The sequence below is a fragment of the Thrips palmi genome, unplaced genomic scaffold (genome assembly GCF_012932325.1).
Source record: "Thrips palmi isolate BJ-2018 unplaced genomic scaffold, TpBJ-2018v1 HiC_scaffold_17, whole genome shotgun sequence".
NCBI classification, from domain to species: domain Eukaryota; kingdom Metazoa; phylum Arthropoda; class Insecta; order Thysanoptera; family Thripidae; genus Thrips; species Thrips palmi.
In genome coordinates this window covers 11,085,436-11,107,790 of record NW_023144626.1, presented here as the reverse complement: position 1 = coordinate 11,107,790, position 22,355 = coordinate 11,085,436, and the positions used below count along the sequence as shown (strand labels likewise).

Genomic DNA, 22,355 nt, shown 5'->3' with positions numbered 1-22,355 from the left:
AAAACCGCGAAACGCTCCATTGCTCTTTAGACTCGGTCGCGAGTATGTTACGCAAGAGTTGGTTTTAGACGAATGTCATACCTTCAAGGTTCTAGAAACTCTCGCTGCCCTGTGGTTAGAGGCTGCTGCGTTTGGGCTACACCTTTCTTCTTACTGCACCAAGAAGCGTTCGTACCGGAGACTGAAAAGGTAGGCGAAAGCAGTCATGCGCAGCGTCTCTTGATGAGCTAGAAAGGACGAGTTAGATGGCTTCAGCCGAGGGAACACGCACATGGACTAGACACTATGAGAGGGTCACGTGAGGAAGAACGACAATAAAAGCCGGAAAGTCCCTAGGAGTCGGTATCGGTACTAGGGTACTCCAATGAATCTTGAAGCGGAAAAGGAACCAAAGTGAGCAGCCCTTTAAACAGTTTCTGCCGGTTTCTGCGCATGCGCTCCGGGTGGTGGAGGAACGTCTGCGCATGCGCAGAAGCTGTTTTGAAGGCTTACTTTTGTTATTCTTCCGTTTCCAGATTTCGAGGGGTCCTATTCAAAAGATCTTATCTGGGCGCTCCTATTCAAAGAATCTTATCTGCAAAGCAAGCGAATTTCACCAAGGTTTGATCATTTGAGGCAGCTACAAATCAAAATAATTTGGGATTGTAGTTACACAAACTTGAAGATGAAAGATCGAAGAAATTGATAGTGCGTGTAGAAATATGTTCCGCTTACCCTCTTCTCCGTACCAAAAGGTCAAACTTAGTGAAATTCGCGTGCGTTGCAGATAAGATTTTTTGAATAGGAGCGCCCAGATAAGATCTTTTGAATAGGGGCCGTCGATTTATTGGACACCCTGTTTGAACGATTACATTCTGTTTCTGGTTGGAATTTTAGCCGAACACTGCTAATAAATGGATGAATTTCGCGTTAAATTATGACTCGCCAAGTCTTCGCCACACTGTAAATGTCTTACGGTGAAAGGCTGCACCAACATATTATGGTGGAGATTTTCTCCATAATACCAACAAAATTCGTCAAAATATCTATAAGGTACAGTGAATTCTCAGTGGTGTGTTACGAAGTCAGCTGCACCACCATAGTATGGAACATTTTCACCATAATATGGAGAATCTTCACTGTACAACATTTAGAGTGCAGACCGGAAAGTCTCGTCAAGTTTTGGTCAGAGAAAATGTTTCGCCCAAAATGGTGAGACGTTAGTGGCGAACCGCGGCAATGTCCGTTAATACCGTCCATGTGCCGGATGGGCATAAAGATCCATGTGCGGCCTTCGTGCTGCGGGCAGTCACTTAAGTTTATTGTGTCTGACCAAATTTTGGCAAGACGTTCAGATGACCAAAAGTTGGCGAGACTTCGTGTCTCGCCTCTGGAGTGGCGAGAATTCACACTTTTGGATTAGTAGTGATGTTAATTTCAGTCTCGTTTCATCGCTTTCAAACTTCGGAACATGCCTGTTTGAGAACTGGTTCCGGTGCTTTTCTCTTCTTCACTCAGCCTTTTGCTGACGAGTATTTCTACCCGAACAGAGGGAAGTGAGAAGAACTCATACGGAAGTCACCAGTGGCAGTTTCCATGAGATATTTTGAGAAAGTGAAGAAGAGAAAGAAGAAAATGTGAAGAAGGCGTAACAGTTCATCATTTGTGTGGCGGCCGCGATGGTTCTCACCTGTCCTCGCCCTGAAAGCAGACGAACACTATAATTCGACGCGTCCTATCAGAATAATCCTAAGTGTCAGAGCAGATCCAAGACAATCCACATTGCCAGAGCTGACACAAGACAATCCTTATTGTCAGTGCAGACTTAGAACTATATTAACTGCAGAGGTATCCAAAAGTGTTCATGAAGTATCTTTACTGTAAATCAGAGTGTCTCAATATACCTGAAATACAATGTCCACGTATTTATATAAGGATAAAGCGTTGTAACAATAACCCTCCAGCGAGTAATTTTATGAAGTATGTTAGCGTCATGGACTTTGCGAAAACACCGCTATTCACGTGATATGCAGTTAGAGTAATTCTGCATTGACACGAAAAGTTAGGATTGTCTTGGATCTGCTCCAACAGGGGGCAAAATCAACTCAGACGGACCACTTCTTCCAGCGACCCTCTCCGATTTGCCTGATTTTTTGTAGGCTTAATAACTAACTAAAGGAGAGCCTAAAGCCAAAATATTAGGTCCGGCAAAAATTTATTGCCCGAGATATGGCCAACTTTAGTTCAACTTTTGGAGAAAAAACACAATTTTGGGTATTTTGGACTGATTTTACACTTTTCATAGTAGAGGGCTAAAATATGGTCGCCTCATGTAAAATTGGCCAAGGAACAAGAATATGACCTTGGATTTGACCTCCGACGAATACCAATAGAGTAAACCGCCCAAAACACCCTAAAAGCACCTAAAAAGTCGTAAAAAACAGTTTTTTCTAATGGTTTCTGGAAAAATAGGTGGACAAGAACTTCTGATGATCTTATATTGCAGAAAATGACGCGATGAATCGAATGAGACCACGCGCAGGTTTTTATGTCCAACCGTTTAGGAGATATAGCGGTTCAAAGTATGAAAATTTTGCCATTTATTTATTAGAAAATGCAGGTTTTGAGCATTGTTTGACGTTCCTTGCCTTCCTGGTGTGTGTGGGTGATCTCATCTTGCAGAAAATGACGCGCTGAATCGAATGAGACCACGCCCGGAGTTTTGTCTCAAAACGTTTAGAAGATATCACGATTCAAAGGCACATTGAAACATGGGCACGGTGAACCCCAGGGGGACGTCATCGGGGACCTCACAACGTGGTCGACGACGTAACTCAGGCTTGTGCAGTGTGGAAGTGTGCCCCCCCAAAACAAGGCGGGCCCTTGAAATTTGTCTGGAGTTACAGAATACAAGGGACTGGCCTTGGAAAACAAGAAAGCCTCCTTGGAACGGGAGCAGACTTCCAGGGAACTTCCTTAAAGTGTTCCATCTTTTCTTGCTTTGAAAAAAAAAAAAAAAAAAAAAGTTCTTGTTTTTTGAGGGGTCGCGCTAACCGTGTGCTAATTGCACTTCATTGAACAATGTGTCCCGCCTGGTGGACACAAAATTCAATCACCATCCAATGTGTGCTTCGATGGGTCCTATGAGCGAAGACCGATGTCCTTTGGGCCGCTCAAACAAAGTCCGACCTCCTTTGGGTCGCTCGAACAAAGACCGATCTCCATTTGCCAACCTCTCAACGCGTTCATTTTGAAGTCCCAGAACAATCTCTACGTTTTGATTCCACACAAAGGAGTGTTCGATAATCATTCTCTATATGTTTGAAACAAAACCTGCAAACTATCACTTGAGTTGGATGTCTGTTGCGAGAACCGCACAAGATTAAGAAGCGGCGAATGCAGAAACGGCCGAAATGGAGATCGGTCTTTGTTCGAGTGACCCGAAGGAGATCGGTCTTTGTTCATAGGACCCATCGAATTGCAAACGGGACAATAAAATACATGTGTACCGACTTCTGTCTTTTACACTGCAAGAAAGGTATGTTTTAATTGTAAGTAGTAAAACATGAGAGAAAACATCTCGCGAGTGTTTTGTCGGCCGCTATTCGTACTTCGAAGAATGCTCTTGAACGAGTACTCAAGAATACTCTTAAGCTATACAATAAACCCGAAATATAGGATTTCTTGCACACCCTCAGATTCTTACGATGAAAGGGCCATTGTAACATACGTTGAAATGAGAACATACGTACAATAAAATTCATGCGTAATACGATGAAATTCATGCATAATACGATGATACACATGCGTAATACGATGAAATTCATGCGTAATACGATGAAAAACTAAGCATATTACGTATGTGCAAATTTATGCGTACCTTACGATGAAAAACCATCGTAATACTACGTATAAAAACGATCATAAGATGTTGAGTGTGCATATGGTAACCCTCTTTGTAAATGATAAAAAGACTAAAAAAAAGGCTGACAATATCTTTTTAAACAAATAAATAATTCAGAGTTGCAATGCAAGTAACAAGGAAAAATAAGGCACCATTAAAAAAAATCAGTTGTTTCTTTTTTTGTAAATTTATTAAGCGTGCGCACTCAGGTAATAGAAGCACAAAGACAACCGACAGAAAGTCGAAAATTAAGAAGATACTTGACAGAACAGGCTTTCCTTTCGTTATGAAGATTTAACTATTCATATGATGGATGCAAAACAAAAAATGTTAAATAAACCTCTTTCAAAGACCCGGTAATCGTCTATGCGATTTCAGAATATCAGTTGAAGAAGCTCAGGCGCTAAAAAGAGTCAGCAATCACAAAGCCTCACATCCCTAACAACCGGCGCTGCACACATTACATCACTACATCAACACTGAAGTCAATCTTGTAGAAAAAGTCCGTAGTAATCTGTGCTATCTGCTTCTTGCTAGATTTCTGATCATGACACCAGACTGCTTCGAACGTGTTCTCTCGCAGCAGCACCATTCTCCTCAGCTTCTTGAGGCCGCAATAGAATCAGTGGCGAAGCATGGTTTCCGGTCCATGCAAATGAATAAAGTCTCTTTGTTTCTTTCCGTGAACATTTTGGCTTGGAACATAACTATTACAGTCGGAAAGAAAACGATAGGTCTGATCAAGTGATATTCGACCAGCATTTACTTCGCCTCGCAACCCTCGTTGCACTCATTGCATAGCACATCCACACTTAAACCACCATTGCAGAGAAAGGAAACTATTATCTGCGCTTTCTGCTTCACGCAACTCTCCTTGTCATGGCCACAAAATGCTTCGAACGCGTACTGTCGCAGCAGCACAATCTTCTTGAGTTCCTTGAGCCCACAACGCACCAGCTCCCTAGCGAGGTCGGGGCAGCCGTAGGGCTCCGTGGAGGCCGCCACCAGCTGCAGCTCCTCCAGGGTGTCGGCGTGCGCGCGCACCAGGGCCAGCGCCGTGACCAGCGGGTGCACGCCGCAGCGCAGCCACCGCAGCCCCGCGGCAGTCCCCGGGAACGCCAGCACCGGCAGCGGGGCGTCCGGCGGGCAGTGCAGCTCCAGGCGGCGCAGCGACGCCATCCGGACCACCTGCTGCAGCTGCGGCCCCGTCACGTTGCACACGCAGAGGCCCTCGAGCAGCGGCATCGCCAGGGCCGCGTCCAGGTGCTGCTGCTGCGGCGACACCAGCTGCAGGGCCTTCAGGCGGGGCGCGGTCTGCTGCAGCACTGTCAGGCTCCAGCCAGGGTCCACGTCGCAGTGCAGGCCCAGCAGCGTGCGCACCTGAACAAGCCACCATCATCGCTTAGAGGCATTTTTTTTAAGAAGTCCGATCGTGGAACACGACCGATGCCGATTTCCTCCATTTTTTAGTCAAAGGTAGTCCTTGTGGGTCTAAGAAAGGCCACAAATTTTTTGGGCCGAAATATGCACCGTTCAGATTCTATGGGCAATTTTCGTTTTCTCTGACAACTTTTCACATAATATGGCCAAAATTGAAAAATCACCTCTCTGAGGCCTCTATGCACTCGATTGAGCTCAAAATGTGGTATCTTATGTAAAATCACGCGAGGAACACGAATCCGGTGCCCGTTTGTTGATAGGACAACCCAAACAGATGTTATGACTGTTTTTCAGGTTTTGTAGTGGTTTTTACTTTTCTTGGGGTTTTGGTGTTCGGCATCGATTTTCGCCAATCCGATGAGTGGATTTTATAGATAAAGGACCAATCTATCATACTACGAGATAAAAAGTTTGTGTACGCCGCGTGAAAAGCAGTGGCGCTGCAAAAATTGAAAAACCGTCATTTCTGGGTAGTTTTAGATCAGATAAGCCACCTTTCGCGTGACCGTCTCCGCCCCATATTCAGTCTAAATATTGTCCCAAGTGATGTCAGAGTTGGTGTGAAATTTCACCGCTGTAGCTCAAGTAGTTTGGAAATGGCAGCTTTCTGAAGTTTTGCAATCACGTAAGGCATTTACTTTAAGTAGAATTGCGGTAAATGTGAAGACTCGTCACAGATCGGGTAAAAAATGAGATAGATGAGTGCGTCAAAGTTCTCTAGGCGTAATTTTGGACAAGGAATCCGATTTTGCCGGTACGAAGGCCCTAGGTGTACTCTAAAGCTACGTTTCCGTGCAAACCACATAAAAATGGCCTTTTTTCCAACTTCAGAGTTCGCCTAGGGTGTTCGTACCAGCAAAATCGGATTCCTTGTCCAAAATTACGCTTAAAAAACTTTGACGCACTCATCTATCTCATTTATTACCCGATCTGTGACGAGTCTTCACATTTACCGCAATTCTACTTAAAGTAAATGCCTTACGTGATTGCAAAACTTTAGAAAGCTGCCATTTCCAAACTACTTGAGCTACAGCGGTGAAATTTCACACCAACTCTGACATCACTTGGGACAATATTTAGACTGAATATGGGGCGGAGACGGTCACGCGAAAGGTGGCTTATCTGATCTAAAACTACCCAGAAATGACGGTTTTTCAATTTTTGCAGCGCCACTGCTTTTCACGCGGCGTACACAAACTTTTTATCTCGTAGTATGATAGATTGGTCCTTTATCTATAAAAATCCACTCATCGGATTGGCGAAAATCGATGCCGAACACCAAAACCCCAAGAAAAGTAAAAACCACTACGAAACCTGAAAAACAGTCATAACATCTGTTTGGGTTGTCCTATCAACAAACGGGCACTGGATTCGTGTTCCTCGCGTGATTTTACATAAGATACCACATTTTGAGCTCAATCGAGTGCATAGAGGCCTCAGAAAGGTGATTTTTCAATTTTGGCCATATTATGTGAAAAGTTGTCAGAGAAAACGAAAATTGTCCATAGAGTCTGAACGGTGCATATTTCGGCCCAAAAAATTTGTGGCCTTTCTTAGACCCACAAGGACTACCTTTGACCAAAAAATGGAGGAAATCGGCATCGGTCGTGTTCCACGATCGGACTTCTTAAAAAAAAAAATGCCTCTTAGTGAATTTATCAAATTCAATTTTTTCGACACCGTTTTCGTTTGCGTTCCGTTTGCGTTTTGGACACCGTCCTAACACTCTCAGACCCATATGGACTTTTTATTATTTTCCTGCTTTTCAAGTTTCTTGAGCAGACGTAAAACTTAGTATTTTATTTTTACCTCTGCACGTTTTTTATCGTTTTTAAGAAAGGGGACTACAGAAATTTAAGAGTATGTTGCAAATGACAATAAGTTAGGTTTGACGGATTGAACACCCTTGTATGATAAACAAGATCGTACGAAGCTAATAAGAAAATAGTAAACGTTTGCGCTAAAATCCTATTGGCAATGGATATAATGTCGTACGAGGCCGAGAATGTAACTTGTTATCAATGTAGCCCTTTTACGCTTCTTTGAAGTTGAACATTTCAACATGTTTCACAAGTTCTGGAAACGTTAAGTTACTTCTGAAAATATATTTATGACGTTCAAAAAGAGAACTTGGTGTCTTTTTTGACACTATGTAACTTTAACACTATTTTTCACTGGTCATTTGTCACGTATTTCACTCCCCGAGATGAAACGCCCATCGGAGAACTGCCGGGGGCCACCCGGGTACTCCCCGGGAACACCTGGGGAACTACCGGGGAACACCCGGAGAACACCCGGAGAACACCCGGAGAACACCCGGGGAACACCCGGGGAACTCCCGGGGGCCACCCGGGTACTCCCCGGGAACACCTGCACTGAAGACTCCTTACGGACACCATGTATCCGCAATACGGACATTTTTGTGCAATTGCAATTACGGATGGATTTTGTTTGTAATACGGATGATTTCATCCGTAATACAAAGGTTTTCGTGTCCGTAACATACAGACGAAAATATCCGTAAGGTACGGACGAAAAACTCTTTGTAATACGGATGATTTCATCCGTATTACAAGCAAAATCTATCCGTAATTGCAATTGCACAAAAATGTCCGTAATACAGATAGATGAATCCGTAAGAAGTTTAGTGTGTGGGGAACTACCGGGGAACACTCGGCGAACTACCGGGGAACACCCGGAGAACACCCGGAGAACACCCGGGGAACGCCCGGGGAACACCCGGGGAACACCCGGGGAACACCCGGGGAACACCCGGAGAACACCCGGAGAACACCCGGGGAACACCCGGAGAACACCCGGCAGTTCTCCGATGGGCGTTTCGTCTCGGGTCCAACAACGAACTTATCTCTAGTGCTGCGGTGAGTCATAGAACTCTGCGACGAACACAGTACGTAACCAGCACCGCCACCTTACCCATGAGAAGACAGTGCGTGCCAGTAGTTCTCCCTTGGGTTGTATGTTGACGCAGAAACTGATGGCAGCGACGTCGAGGACTTCTTCCTCTGACCCAATGTGTGGTTTCTGAAAACAGGAAAGCAGGCTGTAATGAGACGGCCTAGGGAAGGAATACCATTTAAAGGGGTTCCTCAGGAGGCTGAGATTTGCAACGCAACCCTTTCGACTGCCACTCACCAGCTCGGGCGGCAGCAAGCGGAGTACTTCGGTGCTTCCCTCTTTAAAGTGAGTCCCTATTACGCCGGTGCGGCCCCATTTCACGTCTACTATCGTCGTCCGTATCCGTTTGCCTTGACTTCTAATCACTTCAGTTCTGACCGCTGTCACAGTGCCGGGTCCGGGGGGCGTGCCGTCGTATTGGTCCCCATCCCTCCAGCCCGGTCCGCGCGCCACCCTGCTGCCCACGCTGAAGGTCACACTGCCCTCCCCGTCCACCTCGGCCTGATTGGAGCGATCCTCCCAGAGTAGGGCTGCGGGAAAGAATTCGTTCCGTAGACAAGGTATGAATGAGTCATAAGAGAGAGGATGGATGGATCATGCGGAGTGCACTGTGAGAAAAAAGTACGGAAAAAGTACGGAACATGTCTGGTCAATAATTTGCCTGGACCGTCCGTACTTGCCAACTACGGAACGTTCCGTACTTTTTTCCGTACCCATTTACATGGGTTCATATGGAGCAAGTACGGAACGTTCCGTACTTTTCTCCGTACCGCCGTACTTTATTTTTCTGTACCATTTCCGTCTAAAAGTACGGAATTTTTTACAGTGTGGGGACCTCACCGATATCGCCCATTTCCTGCTGCCGCCCAGGTTGCTCCTCCGGCGCGCGCAGCCCTCCACTGCAAGCCAGTCGGCACAGCAGCAGCCTGGCTGCCGCGTCCTCCGTGGGCCGCACCTCGCCGGTCCACGCCACTGGCCCCCCAGCAGCGCGCCGCACCGTCACTGAGCACGAGGAAGAGGGGCTGGACAGGTCGGCCGCCAGCTGGGCCGCGGTCTTGGGCAATTCTGCGGGACACGGAAGTTGTAAAACGCCAATATGTACTCAAACGCATGCTGGGCAAGTTACACACTGAAAAACGTATGCTTGGCACCGTATAACTCCAGGCTAAGCATAGGCATGTGTAACTGCGTAGCATGCGTTTGGGTGTGTGCTTGCAAGCATACAATTGTAAGTGTGTACCTAAGTAGGCAGGTTTGACGTGCAGGTATCATACACTGTGGCAAAAAGTTACAAAAATTATGTTAATAATTATTTTGCCACGATTCTCCGTAGCCCTCTTATCAAAATATTCTCCATAGGCTCATACAGAATTCTCCGTAGGGCCGTACAGTATAACACTGGAAGGACCTACACTGGTAGAACTCAAGCGTACTTTTACGCCTTTCTTCAAGCGTAGTAGAACTACACTCGGCTTCAAGCTTTCCATTTTGCCTCTCTCCCGCCTATCTAAATGCGTGGGAGAATTTCTTCTCTACGCTTGACGTCAAGCGTTAAGTCTTCAAGCGTAGATGTATGCTTGAATCAAGCGTACAACTACGCTTCAGTTTTACCAGTGTACGGAGAGGACTGTACGGTCCTACGGACAATAATGTAAGAGCCTACGGAGAATATTGATAAGGGGGCTACAGAAAATTACCACAAGCTGTTTACAAAATTTTCCGTAGCTTTTTGCCACAGAGTATTGCAAAATTTAAGTTGTTAACTTTCACCGACAAGCCTTACCGATCTGCAACACGGTCCGATGGGCCGCCGTGTCTCAGGCCGCCGTGTCCGCCTCCAGCGCGTCCTCCAGGCGGTTCCTCGCTGCGACCAGGTCAACATGCTGCCTCTCCAGCCAGTCGCCGCAGTCGTCCGCCTGCCTGGCCACGGCCGCCTTGTCCAGGACCCCAGCCAGCCCCAACAAGCCCGCCTCGCCCTGCCGGAGCGCCTCCAGGAGCGGCCCTGACGCCTTGGTGCGCTGCAGCTTGAGGCTGTGCACAGTGTGCGAGTCCAGGCATTCCTCGGTCGCGGCCTTCTCGCAGGGGATGCACCAGAAGCGTGGGGGCCTGGAGACAGACAGTGCATTGTTAACGTAGACAACGCTGCAGAATGATTCGGAGAGTCGTTCTCGTCGCTTTGACCATCTCGCTCTTGCTCTACAAATCCAGAAGCGTACATTGCATGCTCTGCCTGGAGCATGCCTGCAAGCATACTCTAGCTAGCGCATGCCTGCGAAGCATGCACTTTACTGCAGGAAATAACCACAACAAAAGTACACAAATTTCTAGCAAATTTTTTTTATCAGGAATTTAGTGTACTTTTCAAGTACAACAATTGTTGTACGAAGTACAATGGAACTGGCATGAAGAGTGCTGTGCAGTGCAGGGCTCGTTGTGGTTTGTACAATTCTCGTATTTTCTACAGCCCCTGTCGTATTTTACTGTAAAGTTTCTGTTGTACCTTTTTTTACTATCTACACTTTTTCTTGCAGTGTTACTAGTGCATACACGCTTCCTGCTGCAAAAAACCCCATCCCTTAACACTAAATATGTGCTCCAGTTCATTAAGCAATGTACGCTTTTGGTTGGTGCAGGGAAAAGCCCCATGAGTGCGCCTGCGGGTCAAGTCATCACATCCATTTGACACTGAGACTTACTTGAGCGGCGCGTTGAGCAACTTGTAGTTGTCGATCAAATTGTCCAACTGGAACACCTGCGGCCCGAAGGAGAATGGAAAAAGAATGGAAGAAGAATTACCTTTGGAGTGTTTTCCTCTCTCCCCTCACTGTTGAAAAAAATTTGGAAAATATTCAAGCACTTTTGATGACAATTTTCCGAACACGGAAATAAATTTTACTGATCTTTGCACATTAACTGGATGAGAAAATTCGAAATTTTCGTAGAATTTTTTTTCCCCCGCTGGCGGGCCGCCGAAAAGGCCGGTACAAGGACTACTAAGACCGAGGGGTGCACTCGGGAAATCATAGGAACCGACTAATACATCGAATAGGCTCATTACGCCGGGGCGAGTTAAAAAAATATGTCCCAAAACAACAAAAAGAAAGGGGTAAAATTCCGAGAATTTCGACTATTGGCAATCACCCTAAATGTTTTGCACAAATTTTGGACGAGACATCACAGTTTTTTGTGCACATGAACTTTTTATACGTATAAGTTGGTACAAAACTTTGCAAAAAAAGGGGGATATATGGGCAGTTTATCGTACAAAAATTTTACGAAAAGTTCGTGTGCACAACAAACTATGATGTCACTGATTTTTAAGTGTAAAAATGAACTAATTTAAAACGCAATAACATTTTTATTGCATTAGTAGCGCCATGAAAAAATTATTGCATTATAAATGCAATAATTATTGTATTGCATTGGCGCATTTATCGCATTATTAGCGTAGTTATCATTTTATGCACCAAAAATGTGATAATCTGGGCCCAGATCGGCCAAAAACCAAGGGACTTATTGCATTTTTAAAGCGATGATTTTTTTTTTGGGCCCGGGGTTCAAATTTTTTGAAAAAATGAACGAACGCATAGTTTGATTCGTTCGTCCGGTCGCCGTTCCCGGGGCGCGTCCGTTTTTTCTTCGTCAACTCCTTCGCCCGCCATTTGGATTTTCCGGCCCTCCTTGGGGCTAAAGGGTCGCAATTTTTTATCCAGCCCGCGTTTTGGGATTCCCCCTTCCCCCCCCTTTTCCCCCCCCTTTTTTAAAATGCAAAAAAACACCCCAAGGCATTAGAATTTTGAAAAGAAAAACAAATTGGTTCGTTCGAAAATTTTGGAGAGTTCGGACGTTCATTCGGGGAAAAAATTCATTCGATTGATTGTTCGGGGCTTTTGACGGAGACGATTCGATTTGATTCGAAACAAAATTCACGATTCGACACCCCAGTGCCAAATGCATTTTGAAGGTCACATTTCCTTTTTATCGCAGCAAATTGTATGAAACTTATCACATTAGAAATACCAGTGGTCTCGTACAAAAATTTAAATTTTTCAGTACATTAACTGTGAACGCGAGTGAAAATCCCCTCGACTAGTGCAGTACGGTGCTACGCTGATATTTCTGATGTGATAAGTTTCATACAATTTGCTGTAATAAAAAGGCGAGTGTGACTCCTTCAAATTAACGCATCTGTGGCAGCACTATAAAATTATCGCATTAAGATGCAATAAGTCTCTTATGTTTTGGCTGGTCTGGGCCTACATTATCACCGTTTTTGTGTGATAAAATCATTACTACGCTAATAAAGCGATAAATGCGCTGATGCAATACAATATTTATTGCACTTATAATGCAATAAATTTTTCATGAGGCTACTAATGCAATAAAAATATTATTGCTTTTTAAATTAGTTCACTATTACACTTGGAAAACCAGTGTACTTCCCCTGCCCCCTATTATCTCCTTAAATGTAAATGCAGAATCCGCGCCTGACTCTGATGGGCCTTGTGGTGCAGGGAGGCTGAAAGGTTGGCCGATATAATCTTCGTAAGGAATCGCGGGTTCCAGGCAATGTCCGGCTCGGCCTCACCTTCTGGTCGACGGGGCACTGCTTGGCCGGCAGCTGCATCAGGCAAGACAGGCAGTACGTGTGGCCGCAGGGAAGGAACTTGGGGCGACGTTCTGCATCGTTGAAAGTCTGCATGCACACGTCGCAATCCATCTGCAACAAAATTTGGTTTAAAAAAAGCCTGAAAGGTAGCAAGAAGCCAAACTTTTCAGGTATGTTTATAAAATCTCGAGAAGTTTTGATAATTTACGAAGATACTCGGTATCTTACAGAGATTCGTTGTAAGTCCGTCGACATTCGGCGGAAACTCACGGAAGCCTTTCCAAAGATTCTTCGTGTTAACAAATAATACCGTAGAACGGAGATGAGACAAATTTCGAGGGTTTTATGCCACTTTCACCCTTTTTACCCTTTTAATTTCAACTTGAGGAGCTGAGTTGGTTATCACTTGTTCATTGACTCTTTGGCTGCACTGCCACCAAATCTAGGATTTTTAGATGCATGAAACCCTCAATAACACTCGGACTGTCGTCCCGTCGTCCCGTATTTCCCTGCAATGTGGGGTAATGTGGGACAAGGAAAATGGTAAAGAAGTATGGTACATAGGCTCTTCTAGGCAGGTTTGGAGCTTTGTAAGTACCTTACATTCCTTTAAAAGATGACTGGGGACTTTCGTAAAGAAGATATAAAAACTGGAGGGAAGAAAAATGGGTGACACTAAAGATAGCTGAAATATGTATAAACGAAAGTAGTAAGTTGTACTCTGGTTTAACCCATCACATGAAACTATAAGAATATGCGTCTCCTGTGAGCAGCCAAGGCCTCCTACATCACGTTATAAGTTCACGGTGGTGTTCCAGGCGACCGCTGGAGAGCAGCGCGACAAAAACTGAAAAAATTGCGTTTAGTCTAGATTTTTGTTCATGTCCCATATTACCCCGTTCTACAGTATCCGTGAATTTACAAAGGAACCTTTGACAACATTTTTGACCGAAGTGCCACGTAAATTCATAACTAATTCCTTACAGAATACGCAGCGATTCGAACCACCTCCGTGAAGTTGGCATAGCCACTTAACGCACAAATAAAAAGCTAGTGAAGAGCAAAGAATCACAAAAATCGAAAACCAAAAGCGCTTCACATTAACTCAAACTTTCGAAAAACAGAAAGAAGCATATTAATCGACGTTTCAGCGTTTAACTGGGCTCGCTACTCACTGTCTGCTCCATTTCCCTGACTTCCGGTTTCACTCTCCTTCTCAAACAAACGAGACGAAATGTGACAAAATGTCACGTTCGTTTGAGCATTGTGTACCATTCATTTGGGTGTGAATTGTCCAAAAATCAGCTTGTTCACAATCAGACGAACGTGACACAAAGCTCAAACGAACGTGACATTTTGTCACCTTCGTTTCAACGTGATGTCACGTTCCTGGAATGAGAGTGCGACCTTCGCTTCCGGTGGCTCCTACGCAATGCCCCAAATGAGTTCAAAACTGATTAGGAAAATTTGCTTTAGGGAGATTGTCTGAAGGAAAAATACACATTTGGAAAAGCAGCTTAGGTAAACTGGGCGGGAACGGCTGAAAGACAAGTATGTTACGCAGGACTTGGTTTGAGACGAATGTCATACCTTCAGGGTGAAGAAACTCCCGGCCGTATGGTAGCTGCTGCGTTCAGTAGACACCAAGAAGCGTCCGTCCCGGAGAGAAAGGAGGGATGTAGGAGAACGCTGTCAATCGCAGCGCCAGAGCTAGAACGGAAGAGGCAGATGACTTCAGCTGTCGCAACACGAACACGCAGAGAGTCTACACTCTTAAAAGCCTACGAAGGATATGCTTCAAAACTACAAAGAAAATGAAGGCGTGGTAGAATTGCTTCGTATTACGAAGAAATGCTTCGTATTACTAAGGATTCACTCTCATTCCAGGAACGTGACATCACGTTGAAACGAACGTGACAAACTGTCACGTTCGTTTGAGCATTGTGTCACATTCGTTTAGGGTGTGAATTGGCCGAAAATCAGTTCGTTCACATTCAAACGAACGTGACACAATGCTCAAACGAACGTGACACTTTGTCACGTTCGTTTCAACGTGATGTCACGTTCCTGGAATGAGAGTGTTTTGCTTCATGATACGAAGCATTTCTTCGTAGATTTTACAATGCCTTCATTTACTCCGTATTGCGAAGCGATTCTTCGTAGAGTTTTTACTGTGTACACACCGCCACCAAAGAGGGGGGCGAGTGAAGAGAAAGAAGAACAAAAGCCGGAAACAGTCCTTAGGAGTCGTTAATGTTTACCACTACACGTTGTTTCGGGTTTCATAATTGGCTAAAATTAATTAGAGTGTCGTTTCATAATTCAACCCCCCAAAAATTCAGATTATGACGATTTTGGTAACTGGTTCCGGTGCTCATCTCTTCCGCACTCAGTTTTCTGTTGATTAGAGTATTCCTACCCAATCAGACGGAAGTAAGAAGAACTCTAACAAGAGGTACCAGTGACAGTTTCAATTACATAAGAAGATGTGGCGGAGGGGGCAGAACATGACAAACTCTCCTAGAATGACAGCCATGATTGCCTCCACCAGCTCAAGAGGCAGTCCGTCAAACGTGAAGGACCACTGTTTTCGAGAAATAAGTTCGAGGTGGCTACAGATAGTTGCGTGCGACGGGTTGTTCGGTGAGCTGTTACGCAAGCGATCAGGAAATCAACGAGCAAGTCTGAAGTGGTACACTCTCATTCCAGGAACGTGACATCACGTTGAAACGAACGTGACAAAGTGTCACGTTCGTTTGAGCATTGTGTCACGTTCGTTTGAATGTGAACGAGCTGATTTTCGGCCAATTCACACCCTAAACGAATGTGACACAATGCTCAAACGAACGTGACAGTTTGTCACGTTCGTTTCAACGTGATGTCACGTTCCTGGAATGAGAGTGTAACGATTACGTGAATGTAGATCGACACTTGTCCCCTGAGGCGGCCAAGGTGAGCCGGGTCTCCTGACCGGAAGTTTGAAAACATTCTTTGAAAGGCTGTAAAGACCGTTGTGTGCCGGTCCTGACTCGGAACGTCAACTTATCGAGTGATAGTTTAGTCAGGATCGAACCGAGTAAAAGATAGATAAGGAATTCTAAACGTGCAAGCATCTTCCTTACCAAGATCATCGTTTTAGACTATTCTAGTCGTCGTCGATCGAAGAACAAGAAGAAGAACAAAGCCGGAACTGGCCCCGGCAACATAACCTCCCAGACTGCTATAAGTGGACTGGTTTCTGAGTTTTCTGTAGCGTATCTTCTTCAAAAGCACTTTCGTTTGTTTCAAACACTTTTTGACTCAGGAAATAAAAATATTTGTCGACATTTCTCGTTGCAACCGGGCTTGATACCTACTCCGTTTCTGCCCGGCTTCCGATTTTGTTGTTCTTTTTGTTCTTCGATCGGCGACGACTAGAATGCTTTATTGGAATCAAAAGTGCGAAAATTATTTGTGAATCATGAGGTGTAGCGTTGTAGCGTAGACAAACGTTGTTTTCACTCTTTGCTTTGTGTTGATCAGGGACATCCACTTTTAGGGTAGTGCTTTTTAGTAGAGCTCTTAAGGGAAGGGGGTTCTGGCGTGCACAACGCTGCGGTTCATGGGGGTACCGGCATTCGAGCCAGCATAACGTTACGTTTAACACTTCAAACATACACTCAAGACTCCTTACGGACACCATGTATCCGCAATACGGACGGTTTTGTGCAAGCGTAATTACGGATGGATTTTGTTTGTAATACGGATGATTTTATCCGTATTACAAAGGTTTTCGTGTCCGTAACATACAGTCGAAAATATCCGTATGGTACGGACGTAAAACTCTTTGTAATACGGATGATTTCATCCCGTATTACAAGCAAAATCTATCCGTAATTGCAATTGCACAAAAATGTCCGTAATACAGATAGCATGTATCCGTAAGAAGTTTAGTGTGTATGAGATTATATTCAAAGGTTTTCCACGTTAAATTTAGCGTACAGTCAGGCTGGGAGGGGGTGGTGGTCAAAAAGTGCTCAAAACTGCGTAACGTATCAGGGTACTTTCGTGGATCCTGAACCGGAAGCTCTCAGACGCCATGTTGGCGGAAGTAAGTCTAAACTTGACATGGGAAAGAGACGATCGTCAAACGTATCGGCCACACCTTATCCTTAATAATCGTTTGATACTTATTTGCCATGCATATGTGATTCGCGAGCAATATTTGTACAGCTCGTCTTTATTTTAAAATTCCCGGGCAGTGTTGCCAGACCCCTAGTGCACTGTCCCGCCACCAGAGCGCGCTCGACCCGCCGCTTCCCGCCACCTTTCAAAATAGCCTACAACCGCCTAATGAAAGCACCATCCCGCCTAAATTCGCGGGACAAATAATCATAAATCCGATTTTAATGTTTCAGTCTTTATTTGTTCCGTGACAATACATAACAATGAAATAGGCCCTAACCCCAAAGTTTTCGTCTTCAAACCCTAGAAATAATACGGTGCGGTCAAACTACCTCGGCGGCGAGGTATTGGTGCTCTCGACTTGGACCCGAAACCAGCCGAAACAACCAAAAAAGACCATTTCGATCACTTGGAATCAAAACCGCCCAAATTTGTATCATTTATAGCCTAATTTGAGATTTCCCGGAAATCGGAATTTCGACCCGCCGACTGAGACCAAAAAATAGCCTAAGTGGCGGTTTCTAGCCTAATCTGGCAACCCTGTTCCCGGGGGGGGGGGGAGTTTCCGGCCAATATGGCGTCTGCTTGCTTCCGGTTCAGGATCTACGAAAGTACACTATAGACCCTTTCAGTCGTGGCCGGCTGAAGAATTGAAGTATTCAACAAAAACTCCGGTACCAGCAGCGCGCCACCTAGCGGCCGTTCTGCGAACAGTCAAAACCTGAACCCTATGAGCAGATCAGTCACAAGCGTAGGTCAGGACGAAGTTCATAGCAGCGGCAGCTAGGTGGCGTGCATCTAGTTCCTGATCATTGATTACTTAAGTTCTTCACTGGGGACTGAAAGGGGCGGTCAATAGATTGCCCCTTATTTTGTTGGTAAAAACAGTACGTCTCAAATCATTGCCTGCGAAGAGCTATCCCTTTGCAAGTTGTCAAGAGTCAACAGCTTCGGAAGCAGTTCCATCAAAACGGTACGGACGTTAGTTTAATGGAACAAGAAATCATCCTAGAGAAAAGCTGGACCGCAACATGTTGCGAGCTGATTTTTTGCAGGACTTAAAAGCTTTTGATTGCCCTTTTCGGATTGTCTAAACAGTGTCTAATTTACGACGACCAAAACATCAACAGTGGCCACAAACTTTGGATAGTCGAAGTCCCTGACTTTCCCGGGACGTGGAACCAACTTTCCCTGACCAGTCTTAAATAGTGAAGTGAAAATTATGGAATAGAAATTCTGCTTGTCGACACTTCAAGTAATTTTAGACGAAGCGACCTAGAAGTTGATAGAGGAAAATTCGATTCTGTCGGTTCGATGTCAGCCTTTAGATGAGTTTCTCGCCCACACTGCTCAATCTGCCTCCGACAATTTTGATTTTCCCGGACGATTCCCGGTCACCTCTTTTAATTTCCCTGTCTTGTCCTGGCATGTGGCCACCCTGTCTGACACAATATCTTGTCAAGGTTAACTAAGAGTTTTCCGATTTTGAGAATTTCGTTGCACCCCGGCGTCGCCGTACGCGTGCAGTTCGGAAGATAAAGAAGTGCGGTAATATTACCGTACAATATTCTTTGAGTGCGGTCAATTGTGCATTCCGACATTTTCATGAAGGAAGGCAGAAGATACTTGCCTCTCAAGTATAGAATGTGTTTTTATTTGTCCTGTTTATGTTTCAGATGGAGTGCGACGTGTGTAAGCAGGTCTTCGACTGGACGGACCGCTGCCCGAAGGTCCTACCGTGTGGGCACACTTACTGCCTGCCGAGGGGGTATTCACTGCTGTAATAGTCTGTTCACCTTGGCCGTAATAATGCCTGTAATAATGGGTAATAACGCGTAATAATGTGTAATAATGTAAAATAATGTAAAATAATGTAAAATAATGTAGAATAATGTAAAATAATGTGTAATAATGTGCAATAACGTGTAATAACACGTAATAATGCGTAATGTACGCATTTTGTACTGAAATTTTGGCACATATTGGCTACAAAATGAAAGTGGTCTTACCCCGTAAACAAAACTACTATCAAAAGTAGTACTGTCGTACTACCATTTCGGAGCTCTGTACATCCCAAAATGTAGTACGGAAGGAGTACCTTATGAAACAAAAAAGGCATCCGAAAGAAGTACTGCCGTGCTACATTTCAGGACGTCTCTTTCGGGAGCACTTCGAGACGTCGGAAACGGTAGGTCTGTGAGAGGTCTTTCGGAGGTCCCCCACCACCCGTCGCAACGCCCTGCGGCCATGTAGTTCCGAAGGTGACCGCTAGAGCGCGCACCTGTGTCGTAGTTCGATGGCCTGCCGCTAGGGTGCGCCACTGTTCCGGATATGAATGTGAATGCGTATAGGAATGTGAATATGACACAGATAACCTGTTAGGAAAAATGTATTTATTCACTGATTTTTTTAAATTAAAAATCAAACGATAGGACTTGTCACGAACAACAGAAAATATGGAGACAAAAATGGTGGACAGGACTCAAAAACAAAATATTTAAAAGAGGAATCTCAGTTGGACTGAAAAGAAAATACAGCAACCATAACTGTAACACCCCTTGATTAAAAAATAAGCCAAAATGACTGAAAGAAATTCAATTAGCACTGATTCCAAGGTGTCATGCTTACTTTGCTCTGTCGCAGGAAATTCACTTAATTTGACACTGAAGCACAGGAGTCAGTTCTTGTTCCACATGTAATTGCATAGTGGTGCAGGTTATCGTTCCAGAATCTTGGGCAACTCCAGTGGGTCAAGGTTTCCGCAAAGAGCCTATTTCTCAAGCATAAAATCAGAAGACGAACAAAATAAACACTTTGACAATAAGAGTATCAAAGTAACAGAATATTGTAGGTTAACTTACACCGGCACTTTCTGATTTGGATTGAAACACGAAATAAGCCTGCACCAGGCTTTGAAGTATTCTTCTTATTGGTGCACCTGAGAACTGAACATCTTTGTGCGTAGTTTCTTTTCTTTGGAGAAATGAATTTACTATAGTTAACAGAAAAATAAATAGAAGTAAGGATCCAACGCCACAAGCACAGTGCGCGCCAAAGTGCGCCGACTGTCATCTGTCATCTGCACAACAGGTGAGCATCGCGTGGGCCCGAGGCGCGCTCTAGCGGACACACTCGGAACTACATGGCCGCAGGACGCTGCGACGGGTGTGGTGGGGGACCTCCCAAAGACCTCACATAGACCTACCGTTTCGGACGTCCCGAAGTGCTCCAAGAACCGACTACTTTGGGACGAGCGACCAGGGCGCGCTCTGGCGGCGAACTCTGGCACCACACACTAGGTCCCCGCGCGACGTACGAGAGAGCTTCATTTGTAGTACGTTTAGGGAGGTCCCGAAGAGCTCCCAAAACCGACTTCTTCGGGACGTCCGAAAGACGTCGGATTCCAGACATGTACTAGTTTTGTTTACGGGGTAATTTGCTACTCTGTGCAGCAATATTTTCTACCCTTCCGGTGGTCCCGCCATCCTTTCTGTCTTCCACCGTCTTCCCCTACCCTTCCTTCCCTCCCCCTTCCCCCCACTCCCCGATGTTCATGTTGGCGGGAAACGGCACGGTGGAGTGGCTGATTTCATGAGGCTGCGCACACTTGGATCAGAGCAAGAAAGGTTGCCAAGAATATTTGCGGCTGCGGGAAAGCTACAAAAAAAAAAAAAACTTATCAAGGAAACAAAGAGAAGCTCATAGAAAAGCTGAGTGAGGGGTTTACTATCCGTACGCAGCTTTTTCATTGAAACTCACTGTTCTTGGTTACACCCTTACAACAAATATGAAACAAAATTTAGAATAAAATAAATTTTGGTTAAAATTCCTCTGCTGATTATTGGACAAAATAGTAAAATCATGCTCTCCTGAAAATCTTTAGAAATCCTATCGGTAAGGTGGGGTATTGGAAAAAAAATCCATCAGAATCTCTCTGCCCATTCAAACAAACTTAAAATTTTAGTAGCATGTAAACAGCATTCTGTAATATGAAAAACTACAGTTGAATGGCGAACACGGGAGGGGGGCAAGGTGGTGCTGGGCTTCCCTTTCGGTCAAAAACGACCGTAATAATGACTGTAATAATCCTGTAATAGTGTGAAATAATGTAAAATAATGCAAAATAATGTGTAATAATGTAAAATAATGTGTAATAACGCGTAATAATTGTAATAAGCGTAATAGCGACTACTCTGTGCGCCAGTTTTCGAAGTGAATACCCCCTCGACTTTTCCGTAAGGCCGTTTATTGGCGATACCGTGAAACGGGGTAACTTCGGACATGAGAGGTTTTTTGAAATTGTGAAAGTTGTGGTGCTGTCATGGACTTGAGGGTTAAAATTTATCATCTACCCACCTTTAGCTTCGTTCTGGCGCTTATTTTAAATATCTGCACCTCACCGTTTTTACAGTGGAGGGTCCGAAGCAGAGTCCGAAATTACCTCGTGTTTTGGGGTAATTTCGGACACCCCTGGAAAAAACGACTTTTCGTTCTGATTTTGGTCCCAAAATCGATCACTGTCTCTTTCTAAAGTGCTAATATGATTATATGAGAAATTCGTAAGGGTTTAGATGTAAAGGCAAGGTCGGGGTGGTCATTCATACATAATTTGAAGTCATGGTTTTGCACTCATATGTAGTTCGATTTCAGGAATAGTGGGTGGAGCTAGTAGAGCCATTTAGAACGCTTCTATTTTAAAATTTTTGACCGATTAGCTTTCAAAGGCAACTTGGATCATACTTTATTACGCGAAAGTGAATCTTAAATCTTCGTCTACAAGATTACATACAATCACATACATGTATATGAAGGGCAAGTAGTCGTGTCGTATGTACAGTTAGGAAGATACAGGGGCTCAGTGGAAAGCTTTGCATTTCAATTGTAGTAAACCGGCGAGCTATGCAACCATTTGCCAAGTCCAACTCTCATGTCAGATGAAAGAAAACTAATCACAAAAAAGTCGTTGACACTAAGGTAAGATATGCACATAAAACTAAGTGTTAAAGACGTAGCTTTGCCCCATTTTTATGAAATTCGAAGTTTACAAAGTGGGATTATCGTTGTGTTTGGATTATCTTCAACTTTCAGAAGAGCTCTTCAGCTTTCACCACTCAAACCCTGCGAAATTGAAAGTGTTCAGGACATACCCACTCTCCCTGGCGTGACGTTTGTATGCGAGGGGTCGGCAACTTCCCTTGGCCGTGTACGAGGGAGTATACGTATATTACCAGTAAAATAGATAATATATGTGTAATATAAAGTAATACAAAGTAATATATAGTAATATAGGGGTATTATAGAGGCGAAAGTGTGGTAATATGCAAGTAATATATGGTAATATAC

At 44.5% G+C, this 22,355-nt stretch overlaps 3 protein-coding genes across 12 annotated transcripts; all 3 read right to left on the bottom strand.

The window, feature by feature from the left end:
- Positions 1-87: 87 nt before the first annotated feature.
- On the bottom strand, positions 88-4,475 carry LOC117644046. Its single transcript, XM_034383232.1, has 3 exons — positions 4,348-4,475; positions 1,233-1,369; positions 88-227 (listed from the first exon to the last, which is right to left on the bottom strand). The coding sequence occupies exons 1-3, from the start codon at positions 4,473-4,475 to the stop codon at positions 151-153; spliced, it is 342 nt and encodes a 113-aa protein (XP_034239123.1). The 3' UTR covers positions 88-150.
- Positions 4,052-9,418, bottom strand: LOC117644045. Its single transcript, XM_034383231.1, has 5 exons — positions 9,391-9,418; positions 9,080-9,304; positions 8,477-8,769; positions 8,258-8,365; positions 4,052-5,263 (listed from the first exon to the last, which is right to left on the bottom strand). Exons 1-5 carry the CDS (start codon positions 9,416-9,418, stop codon positions 4,646-4,648), a joined length of 1,272 nt encoding a protein of 423 aa, XP_034239122.1. The 3' UTR covers positions 4,052-4,645.
- LOC117643898 (E3 ubiquitin-protein ligase RNF166-like) lies at positions 9,182-17,737 on the bottom strand. 10 transcript variants are annotated; one of them, XM_034383064.1, is made up of 6 exons: positions 17,637-17,737; positions 14,439-14,558; positions 12,828-12,959; positions 10,936-10,991; positions 10,023-10,345; positions 9,182-9,304 (listed from the first exon to the last, which is right to left on the bottom strand). In XM_034383064.1, exons 3-5 carry the CDS (start codon positions 12,957-12,959, stop codon positions 10,057-10,059), a joined length of 477 nt encoding a protein of 158 aa, XP_034238955.1. In that variant the 5' UTR covers positions 14,439-14,558; positions 17,637-17,737; the 3' UTR covers positions 9,182-9,304; positions 10,023-10,056. The 10 variants fall into 10 exon arrangements, with proteins under 10 accessions (XP_034238955.1, XP_034238953.1, XP_034238954.1 ...); XM_034383062.1 differs by lacking the exon at positions 17,637-17,737 and adding an exon at positions 16,830-16,886; XM_034383063.1 differs by lacking the exon at positions 17,637-17,737 and adding an exon at positions 16,339-16,375.
- Positions 17,738-22,355: the final 4,618 nt, after the last annotated feature.